This window comes from Nerophis ophidion, linkage group LG11, assembly GCF_033978795.1.
Source record: "Nerophis ophidion isolate RoL-2023_Sa linkage group LG11, RoL_Noph_v1.0, whole genome shotgun sequence".
Taxonomy (NCBI): domain Eukaryota; kingdom Metazoa; phylum Chordata; class Actinopteri; order Syngnathiformes; family Syngnathidae; genus Nerophis; species Nerophis ophidion.
Genome location: NC_084621.1, coordinates 11060362 through 11073325, shown reverse-complemented (window position 1 = coordinate 11073325; position 12964 = coordinate 11060362). Strand labels below are relative to the sequence as shown.

The 12964-nt window shown below is 46.6% G+C and overlaps 1 protein-coding gene across 1 annotated transcript in view; it reads left to right on the top strand.

Annotated features, from left to right (window-relative positions):
- The window catches only part of erfl3 (Ets2 repressor factor like 3), a 221228-nt gene extending 208757 nt beyond the window's left edge, over window positions 1-12471 (top strand). Inside the window, 4 exon segments of the mRNA XM_061915102.1 lie at window positions 9426-9541; window positions 9677-10802; window positions 10875-11505; window positions 11508-12471. Of these exon segments, the coding sequence (XP_061771086.1) occupies window positions 9426-9541; window positions 9677-10802; window positions 10875-11505; window positions 11508-11549 (1915 nt within the window). The 3' untranslated portion in view covers window positions 11550-12471.
- The last annotated feature ends 493 nt before the right edge of the window (window positions 12472-12964 follow it).

Sequence of the window (12964 nt, the reverse complement as noted above, 5' to 3'; positions counted from 1 at the left end):
CCAGATGGATCTCTATTACAATCCCCAAAGAGGGCACTTTAAGTTGATGATTACTTCTATGTCGGGCTTCACGGTGGCAGAGGGGTTAGTGCGTCTGCCTCACAATACGAAGGTCCTGCAGTCCTGGGTTCAAATCCAGGCTTGGGATCTTTCTGTGTGGAGTTTGTATGTTCTCCCCCGTGACTGCGTGGGTTCCCTCCGGGTACTCCGGTTTCCTCCCACCTCCAAAGACATGCACCTGGGGATAGGTTGATTGGCAACACTAAATGGACCCTAGTGTGTGAATGTCGTCTGTCTATCTGTGTTGGCCCTGCGATGAGGGGGCGACTTGTCCAGGGTGTACCCCGCCTTCCGCCCGATTGTAGCTGAGATAGGCGCCAGCGCCCCCCGCGACCCCAAAAGGGAATAAGCAGTAGAAAATGGATGGATGGATTACTTCTATGTGTAGAAATCTTTACTTATAATTGAATAACTTGTTTATTTTTCAACAAGTTTTTAGTTATGTTTTTGTATCTTTTTTTTTCCAAATAGTTTAACACAACTACAAATGAGCAAAATTTTGCACTGTTATACAATTCAATAAATCAGAAGCTGATGACATAGTGCTGTATTTTACTTTTTTATCTCTTTTTTTCAACCAAAAATACCTTGCTCTGATTAGGGGGTACTTGAATAAAAATAATGTTCACAGGGGTGAACATCACTGAAAAAAGGTTGAGAACCACTGCTTAAAATGTGTGATGCAACAACCTAGACACTTTAAATGCATGTTGTATGGTCAGGGATACAAATGAAAACTACTTAAGCCGTTTTCCTTCCTCCGCCATCCTGGAGAGTCGCCCCTTGATGCATTTTGAAGTGTTTGTGCTTTACAGTCAACTGCTGTGAAATGTTATTTCTAATTTGCAGTTCACTGAGCGATTCAAAAGGCCAATTTTCTACGGTGGCATCTAAGGGTGTTCTGAACATGGCGTTTTTATGCTGCCAATTCCGATCATCCATAAATTCACATGTATCAACTGTAAATGTTATTATTTGTGGATCGATTCACCCTTCTTCGTGATCACCTGGCATAAGACGGACACACCAGTTGCATGTCTTGCTGTAATATTAGCCTCTCTCTAGACATGACCTGGGCTAAATTTGATTGATTGATTGATTGATTGATTGATACTTTTATTAGTAGATGGCGCGCGGTCCATTAAGGTTTTCAATCCGGCCTCCTGGACGTTTGACATCATTTTTTTTTAGACCTTTAACATCAAAACTGTCGCCGCCATTATGATGTGTAGTGCTGTTTTTTAAATTACCGTAAGTCTTGAACTATTGAAAGTATTTCAATGGTTGAAATCTGTGTTTTTGAGTATTATTACGTTATTTTCAGGTATTAAGGTAATCTAGGTCAGTGGCTCTCAACCTTTTTTCAGTGATCTGTGCATGATGTCACTAAGATGACATATCAAAACACTAAATTAAAGTGAGACAGAATTTCTAGGCGCAGTCAAGGCGTTGAGGGGTTCCGGTTTGGTGACCGCAGGATTAGGTCTCTGCTTTTTGCAGATGATGTGGTCTTGATGGCTTCATCTGACCGGGATCTTCAGCTCTCGCTGGATCGGTTCGCAGCCGAGTGTGAAGCGACCGGAATGAGAATCAGCACCTCCAAGTCCGAGTCCATGGTTCTCGCCCGGAAAAGGGTGGAATGCCATCTCCGGGTTGGGGAGGAGACCCTGCCCCAAGTGGAGGAGTTCAAGTACCTAGGAGTCTTGTTCACGAGTGAGGGAAGAGTGGATCGTGAGATCGACAGGCGGATCGGTGCAGCGTCTTCAGTAATGTGGACGTTGTACCGATCCGTTGTGGTGAAGAAGGAGCTGAGCCGGAAGGCAAAGCTCTCAATTTACCGGTCGATCTACGTTCCCATCCTCACCTATGGTCATGAGCTTTGGGTCATGACCGAAAGGATAAGATCACGGGTACAAGCGGCCGAAATGAGTTTCCAGGTCTCTCCCTTAGAGATAGGGTGAGAAGCTCTGCCATCCGGGAGGAACTCAAAGTAAAGCGCTGCTCCTCCACATTGAGAGGAGCCAGATGAGGTGGTTCGGGGATCTGGTCAGGATACCACCCGAACACCTCCCTAGGGAGGTGTTTAGGGCACGTCCAACCGGTAGGAGGCCACGGGGAAGACCCAGGACACGTTGGGAAGACTATGTCTCCCGGCTGGCCTGGGAACGCCTCGGGATCCCCCGGGAAGAGCTAGACGAAGTGGCTGGGGAGAGGGAAGTCTGCGTTTCCCTGCTTAGGCTGTTGCCCCCGCGACCCGACCTCGGATAAGCGGAAGATGATGGATGGATGGATGGATAAATTAAAGTGCACTTTTTGTACAAAACGCCACTACAATAGTTTAAAACAAAGTGCACTTTTGTGCATGATGTCACACAAGATATTTCAAAAACTGTCAAATAAAAATGAGCTGCATAATAGGAAATCAAATCGCTATGTGGTAGGTTTCTGCGGATGTTATCTCCTTATGTTTTTGACAGTTTTTTTCATACGGTGTTGATGTGGAAATGGTTGCCTCGGTGTTTTGTTGGTGATGCACCGAATGGAGATGTTGACATGCGGAATAAGCACTCTTCATTCTCAAGCAGGTGACTTTTTCAAATGATGCTACATATTAGCAGTAATGTTATTTTTTGTAGCAACGCTTTTGCCCCATCCATCCATCATCTTCTGTCTAGATTTGAGGGTTTTGGAGGTGCTGGGGTATACCAGGAGGTGCAAGTTTCAATCCATGACTCAATCGGCAAAAAAAAAATGAAAGCTCAAGAAAACATCTATACGTTTGATGACTTTGTAGATCTTTGTAAGACAGCATCAAGATAGATTGGTTTTCCTTTTGTTTCCTCAAAATCAGCTAGAAGTGAGTTACTAGGTTTTGCCTTTGGACGGGAGTATTCAATCAATCAATCAATGTTTATTTATATAGCCCCAAATCACAAATGTCTCAAAGGACTGCACAAATCATTACGACTACAACATCCTCGGAAGAACCCACAAAAGGGCAAGGAAAACTCACACCCAGTGGGCAGGGAGAATTCACATCCAGTGGGACGCCAGTGACAATGCTGACTATGAGAAACCTTGGAGAGGACCTCTAGGGGACCGAAAGCAATGGATGTCGAGCGGGTCTAACATGATACTGTGAAAGTTCAATCCATAGTGGCTCCAACACAGCCGCGAGAGTTCAGTTCAAAGCGGATCCAAGACAGCAGCGAGAGTCCCGTCCACAGGAAACCATCTCAAGCGGAGGGGGATCAGCAGCGTAGAGATCTCCCCAACCGATACACAGGCGAGCGGTCCATCCTGGGTCTCGACTCTGGACAGCCAGTACTTCATCCATGGTCATCGGACCGGACCCCCTCCACAAGGGAAGGGGGGACATAGGAGAAAAAAGAAAAGAAGCGGCAGATCAACTGGTCTAAAAAGGAGGTCTATTTAAAGGCTAGAGTATACAGATGAGTTTTAAGGTGAGACTTAAATGCTTCTACTGAGGTAGCATCTCGAACTGTTACTGGGAGGGCATTCCAGAGTACTGGAGCCCGAACGGAAAACGCTCTATAGCCCGCAGACTTTTTTTGGGCTCTAGGAATCACTAATAAGCCGGAGTCTTTTGAACGCAGATTTCTTATGGTACAATACAATCTGCAAGATAGGATGGAGCTAGACCGTGTAGTATTTTATACGTGATTAGTAAAACCTTAAAGTCACATCTTAAGTGCACAAGAAGCCAGTGTAGGTGAGCCAGTATAGATATATATGTAGGTATATATGTATATAAAGGTATATACAGTATAGATATATATGTAGGTATATATGTATATAAAGGTATATACAGTATAGATATATATGTAGGTATATATGTATATAAAGGTATATACAGTTTAGATATATATGTATGTATATATGTATATAAAGGTATATACAGTACAGGCGTAATATGATCAAACTTTCTTGTTCTTGTCAAAAGTCTAGCAGCCGCATTTTGTACCAACTGTAATCTTTTAATGCTAGACATGGGGAGACCCGAAAATAATACGTTAGACTAATCGAGACGAGACGTAACAAACGCATGGATAATGATCTCGGCGTCTTTAGTGGACAAAATGGAGCGAATTTTAGCGATATTACGGAGATGAAAGAAGGCCGTTTTAGTAACGCTTTTAATGTGTGACTCAAAGGAGAGAGTTGGGTCGAAGATAATACCCAGATTTTTTACCGAGTCGCCTTGTTTTATTATTTGGTTGTCAAATGTTAAAGTTGTATTATTAAATAGAGGTCGGTGTCTAGCAGGACCGAGAATCAACATTTCCGTTTTTTTGGCGTTAAGTTGCAAAAAAATTAGCGGACATCCATTGTTTAATTTCATTAAGACACGCTTCCAACTGACTACAGTCCGGCGTGTTGGTCAGCTTTAGGGGCATGTATTGCACAGCCATCATATTGTATTAGTGCGGTAATGTTTTTTTAGAACTTGATCATGTTAATCCGGGGATGTTGTATAATTCACAGTATTTCCACAGAGCCGCTTGTTGCCCTTTACTCTGGCAGTTGTTTTTGTTGTGTTTGCCCTAGAGAGATGGCAGTCAACTGTGGAGGAGGATTGATGAGTCACAAAGAGATAACGTGACAGGAGAACAAGTCAATTAGTCTTTGTTTCAGTGCAACAAAAAAAAGAGTTCTGTGGAAAAGTCCTCATAAGATGGGGGTAAAGTGCAACATCTCCCCCTCCCAGACACACACTCGACTATCATTCAGCGTAATGATAGTCAATTGATGCTTATTAACTTCTGTCTGCCTGGACTTAACTCCTGGCGGCAGAGAACCACATGTTGCACGGTGGCAGCATCAAAGCCCGCTGACACACCAGATGTGAAGAACACAACACAGCCAGTAAGTAAGGTTCCCGGTAAGGTTTATTCAGGTGTACTGGAGAGGAGGCTACGCCGGATAGTCCAACCTCGGATTCAGGAGGAACAGTGTGGTTTTCGTCCTGGTCGTGGAACTGTGGACCAGCTCTATACTCTCGGCAGGGTTCTTGAGGGTGCATGGGAGTTTGCCCAACCAGTCTACATGTGCTTTGTGGACTTGGAGAAGGCATTCGACCGTGTCCCTCGGGAAGTCCTGTGGGGAGTGCTCAGAGAGTATGGGGTATCGGACTGTCTTATTGTGGCGGTCCGCTCCCTGTATGATCAGTGCCAGAGCTTGGTCCGCATTGCCGGCAGTAAGTCGAACACATTTCCAGTGAGAGTTGGACTCTGCCAAGGCTGTCCTTTGTCACCGATTCTGTTCATAACTTTTATGGACAGAATTTCTAGGCGCAGTCAAGGCGTTGAGGGGTTCCGGTTTGGTGACCGCAGGATTAGGTCTCTGCTTTTTGCAGATGATGTGGTCCTGATGGCTTCATCTGACCGGGATCTTCAGCTCTCACTGGATCGGTTTGCAGCCGAGTGTGAAGCGACCGGAATGAGAATCAGCACCTCCAAGTCCGAGTCCATGGTTCTCGCCCGGAAAAGGGTGGAATGCCATCTCCGGGTTGGGGAGGAGACCCTGCCCCAAGTGGAGGAGTTCAAGTACCTAGGAGTCTTGTTCACGAGTGGGGGAAGAGTGGATCGTGAGATCGACAGGCGGATCGGTGCGGCGACTTCAGTAATGCGGACGTTGTACCGATCCGTTGAGGTGAAGAAGGAGCTGAGCCGGAAGGCAAAGCTCTCAATTTACCGGTCGATCTACGTTCCCATCCTCACCTATGGTCATGAGCTTTGGGTTATGACCGAAAGGATAAGATCACGGGTACAAGCGGCCGAAATGAGTTTCCAGGTCTCTCCCTTAGAGATAGGGTGAGAAGCTCTGCCATCCGGGAGGAACTCAAAGTAAAGCCGCTGCTCCTCCACATGGAGAGGAGCCAGATGAGGTGGTTCGGGCATCTGGTCAGGATGCCACCCGAACGCCTCCCGAGGGAGGTGTTTAGGGCACGTCCAACCGGTAGGAGGCCACGGGGAAGACCCAGTACACGTTGGAAAGACTATGTCTCCCGGCTGGCCTGGGAACGCCTCGGGATCCCCCGGGAAGAGCTAGACGAAGTGGCTGGGGAGAGGGAAGTCTGGGCTTCCCTGCTTAGGCTGCTGCCCCCGCGACCCGACCTCGGATAAGCTGAAGAAGATGGATGGATGGATGGATGGACAACACAGCCAGGTAGCAGTGGTAGTTCCGATGAACGCCGGCCGCCTTTGGACCCGCTCTTTATCTCTGGCTGCGTCTCCCGGAGCGTGTGAAGGTCGGCGGCCGGGGATCTGGAGGTTACATAAAGAGGATGTGGATCCCGGGAAGAAAAGCTAGAGAGACGTTACATAAAGCGCTGTAGCTGGACAAAGGTTAATAAAAACGCAGCCTTGTACTTTAGGCAATCGCTATGGGAGCGAGCGGAGGGAGGAGGAAAAAAAAAAACACAGAATAGATGTTACATAAACAAATAAAGACTGGATGAGTTATTGGTGGCTTTTCTTTGGTGTTATGTAAACAGGCCATTTCCATCCATCCATCCATCCATTTTCCCTCCACATAGAAAACAAGGGTTCCTGGTGTGACACATTACACGACAACACCTTATCACCTTCCAACAGTGGTTGTCAACCTTTTTTCAGTGATGTACCCCCTGTGATCATTTTTTTTCATTCAAGTACCCCCTAATCAGAGAAAAGCATTTTTGGTTGAAAAAAAAGAGATAAAGAAGTAAAATACAGCACTATGTCATCAGTTTCTGATTTATTCAATTGTATGACAGAGCAAAATATTGCTCATTTGTAGTGGTCTTTTTTTAACTATTTGGAAAAAAAAAGATGTAAAAATAACTAAAAACTTGTTCAATCAATCAATCACTGAATGTTTATTTATATAGCCCCAAATCACAAATGTCTCAAAGGACTGCACAAATCATTACGACTACAACATCCTCGGAAGAACCCACAAAAGGGCAAGGAAAACTCACACCCAGTGGGCAGGGAGAATTCACATCCAGTGGGACGCCAGTGATAATGCTGACTATGAGAAACCTTGGAGAGGACCTCAGATGTGGGCAACCCACCTGCTCCCAGTGCCACCCACACTGGTTTAATTGTAACTTAGATATTGGGTTTCACTATGTAAAGCGCTTTGAGTCACTTGAGGAAAAAGCGCTATATAAAAATATAATATATAAACCTTTTCAGGTGACTACCTCTTTAAGCTCATCGAGAGAATGCCAAGAGTGTGCGAAAAGTAATAAGAGCAAAGGGTGGCTATTTTGAAGAAATTGGAATATAAAACATGTTTTCGGTTATTTCACCATTTTTTGTTAAGTACATAACTTCATACACACACATACATATGTATGTATTTATATATATATATATATATATATATATGTATATATATATATATACTGTATATATATATATATATATATATATATATATATATATATATATATATATATATATATATGTATATATGTATATATATATATATATATATATGTAGGTGTGGGAAAAATCACAAGACTACTTCATCTCTACAGAACTGTTTCATATGAGGGGTTCCCTCAATCATCAGGAGATTTTCCTGATGATTGAGGGAACCCCTCATATGAAACAGTTCTGTAGAGATGAAGTAGTCTTGTGATTTTTCCCACACCTACATATTGCGCTCTACCACGGTATCGAGCACTATTCTCTGGATAATCCAATCAAGACATATATATATATATGTATATATATATATATATGTTGTTGATAAATGGCTTTTGCTTTGCATAGTAGAGCTTTAACTTGCACTTACACATGTAGCGACCAACTGTATTTAGTGACAGTGGTTTTCTGAAGTGTTCCTGAGACCATGTGGTGATATCCTTTAGAGATTGATGTCAGTTTTTGTTACAGTGCTGTCTGAGGGATCGAATGTCACGGTCATTCAAAATTGGTTTCCGGCCATGCCGCTTACGTGGAGTGATTTCTCCAGATTCTCTGAACCTTTTGATGATATTATGGAGCGTAGATGTTGAAATCCCTAAATTTCTTGCAATTGCACTTTGAGAAACGTTCTTAAACTGTTGGACTATTTGCTCACGCAGTTGTGGACAAAGGGGTGTACCTCGCCCCATCCTTTCTTGTGAAAGACTGAGCATTTTTTGGGAAGCTGTTTTTATACCCAATCATGGCACCCACCTGTTCCCAATTAGCCTGCACACCTGTGGGATGTTCCAAATAAGTGTTTGATGAGCATTCCTCAACTTTATCAGTATTTATTGCCACCTTTCCCAACTTTTTTGTCACATGTTGCTAGCATCAAATTCTAAAGTTAATGATTATTTGCACAAAAAAAAATGTTTATCAGTTTAAACATCAAATATGTTGTCTTTGTAGCATATTCAATTGAATTTGGGTTAAAAATGACTTGCAAATCATTGTATTCCGTTTATATTTACATCTAACACAATTTCCCAATCATATATAATTTGCCTGAGAAGCTGGACAGGACCAAAAAAAAATAATAATCAAGACACAGGGGAATTAATCACACGTTGGGGAATCTTTTTTTTTTTTTTTTTCTTTGTCATGAAAATGTTGTCATGAAAAAGGGAGGTTTTTGTGGTTGGTGCACTAATTGTAAGAGTATATTGTGTTTTTTATGTTTCATTAATAAACATTTATAAAAAATTATTCTGTGGCCCGGTGGTTGGGGACCACTGGTGGAGGAGACAGAGGCAGAAAGCAGAGCAGCTTGTTAAGACTTTGGCTTAGGCGGCTACTTCATATGTTCGTGTGGAAACTCGTTCGGTACACCACCGAATCGAAACCCCCATACCGAAACGGTTCAATACAAATACACGTACCGTTACAACCCTAATGAATTACATTCATTAAACGATTAATCAAAGCAATGGAATACAAATTGAAAGTTAATCCCAGGCTCGGGATCTTTCTGTGTGGAGTTTGCATGTTCTCCCCGTGACTGCGTGGGTTCCCTACGGGTACTCCGGCTTCCTCCCACCTCCAAAGACATGCACCTGGGGATAGGTTGATTGGCAACACTAAATTGGCCCTAGTGTGTGAATGTGAGTGTGAATGTTGTCTGTCTATCTGTGTTGGCCCTGCGATGAGGTGGCGACTTGTCCAGGGTGTACCGCGCCTTCCGCCGGATTGTAGCTGAATAAGCGGTAGAAAATGGATGGATGGATGGAAGTTTTTTCTAATTGAGTAATTGATTTAATCGATTATTTGTTGCAGCACTATTTGTAAACAAGTATCCGTCACATTTTGCCCTATTGTCAAAATGCTACCAGGCGTCGTTACTGTAATTTCCACCCTTAATCGTCACGGTGTTCCTCCTCATAGATACTACTACAACAAGAGGATCCTCCACAAGACCAAAGGCAAGAGGTTCACCTACAAGTTCAACTTCAATAAACTGGTGTTGGTCAACTACCCCTTCATCGACATGGGCTCCACTGGTAAGTGTCGCGTTGTTGTTTATGTGCCACCTAATCCCACAATATGATGCCGTGATTATGTCGGATTAGACGAGAAATCTTTTGTTGTTTTTCATTCTCTCACTCTCGCCTCTCTCCCTCTCTCGATTGCTCCAGGAAACGGTGTCCCTCAGAGCGCACCGCCTGTCCCAACCGGTGCAGGGACCCACTTCCGTTTCCCGCCATCAACGCCCTCGGACGTTCTCTCCCCGAACGAGGACCTGCGCAGCCCGGGCGGTTTGTACAGCTCGGTGACCCGCCGGGTGGCACGTGGATCTGTGAGCGACTGCAGCGACGGCACTTCTGTCAATTCTGAGATAGATGATGGTAATGCAGGTGGGGGGGAGGAGAGGGGAGAAAGGGTATTGGGCGGAGGAGGGCCTGGTGGAGGAGGAGGGGGCTACAGGAGTATCATCCATCCCCGCTTGACTCATGAATCTCTGTTCCGTATCTACGGAGGAGCGGGCAACCCCGGTGGTCACCCGGGAACCCGTGGCCCCGGCGGGCACCGTATCCACCCTGACCCCTTGTCCCCCTTCCCTGTGTCCCCGCTGCCCGGGCCAGGGGGAGCAGGGCTCCTGGCGCCCCCTCTATCCCCTGCACTAAGCATGACCCCCACATCTCACCTCTACACGCCCTCTCCCACTCTGTCCCCCATGCTGGGCTCCCACTTTTCCTTCAACCCAGAGGACATGAAGCGCTACCTGCAGGCCCACACCCAGTCGGTGTACAACTACGGGCTCAGCCCCCGGGCATTCTTGCAGTACCCTAACATCGTCATCCCCCAACCACACCGACCCGCCGCCGACAAGGTGGGTCTGAACAGCGACCAAGCAGCGGCGGAGAGAGCGGCGGTGGCAGAAAGGGGAGGCGGGCGGCACCACCACACCCCTCTGTCCCACTCCGCGCACCACCACCAGCATCCTCCTCATTCTGCCCACCCTCACCCCCATTCTCACCCCATGCACCACGCACTCCACTTGGGGGAGGAGCCCCCACACATGTCGCCCTTCAAGTTCAAGCTGCAGCCCCCGCCGCTGGGCCGGAAGCAGCGGGACGGACAGAGTCTGAATAAAGCCAGACAGAGCTCGCTCTCCTCAGGCTCGGGGTCCGGGTCCATGTCGTCCACCTCTGGCCTCGGCTCTTCGCTGTCATTTGGCAGTGACCTGAGTTCGGCGAGCGGCTCGGGGCTCATCTCTGCCTCCTCTTCCACACAGTCCCTCAACAGTGCGGGCCTTCCAAGATAAAGGTGAGTGGTACACGCTGGGGTCGCCATTTTAGGTTTTTTGTATCCGTTACTTAAATGTGATATGACTGTCCAGGTGGAGCCCATTTCTGACATCGAGTCAGAGGAAGAAGTGGAGGTGACCGACATCAGTGATGAAGACCCAGATGAACGTGATGAAGACTTTGAGCTCTTCGCCCCTCGCCTTTCCAGGGTGGCAAACCACCACCACCACTACCCCCACCTTTCTAACGGCTCAGCTGCCCACCCGCACCCGTCCCATCCAGATGAGGACGTGGATGAAGATGTTTTCAAGGCACCTGCTCCGCCTCCACCCGGCCTCATGCCTTTCTTCACCTCGCACCACGGCTACTCCAACGCTCACCGCGGTCCACCCACCCTTAAGACGGAGCCCAGTGAGCCGGCAGACGGGAGCCCTCCCCTGCCCCAGATGGCGGCTCCCCAGACCAAGTGCATACCCCTCAAGCTGCGCTTCAAAAGGCGCTGGAGCGAAGACCAGCGCATGGAGGCCTCGCAGGAGGAGTCGGACGACAAGAAAGTTCGGCCACAGGAGCAGAGGGAAAGTCAAACCAACGGGCGCATGGAGACGCAGGAGGAGGGGGCCGGCGGTGGGGTAGGCGACAGCCCCCCTCCGATGACATACGAAAGCTCTTTGGCCACACCTTTGGCTTCCCTTAGGAAGGTGAGTGCTGACCTACATCCGAAGCTACCGCCCAGCTGTCTCTGGAAAACAAAGACAGCTGATTGGATGGAACAAAGGAGGATTTCCAAGAGCTTGTAAATGGTTCCTCTCACGTGCAAAGTTCCCTGATTTTAAACACCTTCGCACACCTCAAAGACCGCCTTACTATGACTCTACCAGATCCCCAGCAGGTTCTCTGGATCGGGAATTCTTTTGGGACGCATCATTTGGGAGGAAGGAGACTAAGATTCAACTGTCCCAGGAACTGTAAAGCCACGTTTCCACTGAGCAGTACGGTTCAGTTCAGATCACCGGTGTATGTTTGGAAATCCTTTATCTGGCTTCCCTTATCTGGCTTCTTTGTGTGTGTTGGTAACTTATGTCAGTTACGTCCATTCCTGATGTCACAACCATTCTTCCATTCTGTTTAGGAACCATACCCTAAAGTAAGGTTGCCCAAAAGTGTTCCATTGCAGAAAATCTTAGACCACTTTCAACAAAGTAAAAAGACAGAATCCTGCGTACCGAACCAAGTGGAATTGAACGGTACTGCTTAGTGGAAAGCGGCATGAACTGGGCTGAAATCAGACGGATAACTCTTTCAAGGATCTTTACCTCCCACCTGGCCAGTGAAGCTCCAAAGTGCAGCTCCCGTCTTTGAAACCCACCCCCCTATCTGTCAGTTTTCCTCAGGGGACCCCTTTTCCCTTTAACCTACACCCACCGCCTCCCTTAACCTGCCGTACTACCACATGTAAATAGAGGACTTTGACAAGTGCCTGTATTTACAACCCATCAGCCCCCGGATGCAGGACTTGTATCAAGGGATGGAAAGGAAAGTGGGTCTTCAAGACTGGAGGATGGGGCTGTCGGGCGCCGACATTTCTTAAGACCCCGGCCCGCTCTCTGCTCAGGGAAGCCCGTCGCTGTACGGTTATTGGACTGGTGTACATAAACAAACAGAAAAGTCAGCTGTGAAATGGACTTGTGGTTACAGACTCTGCGTCCTGTCCTCGCTGCTTTTCTCCCTGCTGTCTCTCTTTTGCGGACCACTGAGAACATTTGAACCTTGCTTTTTGCTCTCGTGTGTTGTTGAAGCAGCAGAGAACCCGCGTTCACCAGCCTAAGCTTGTTTAACAATCATAACAACACACAGTAGTGTTCGATCAAGCCGACCAGCAAATGACACACAGACATGCACAAACACTGCCTTCGGTTCTTTCACACACCTTTCGCTCTCTCTCCTTATCCAGGTCAGGGATTTCCAAAGTGTGATACCCAGAAGACCTGAGTTTGAGAAGAATAAACATTAAACTTGCTAAGGTAATCTCACGTACATCAAAGGCTAAATTCCTGACTTTTAGTTCCTACATTGACTGCGTTTCTACTCACCAAATTGAGTCAGGGTTCTCAAATAATTGGGCTCAAAAGAAGCATCCTAGGATCCTTGGAAACACGTTAATCTGATCTAGTTTAG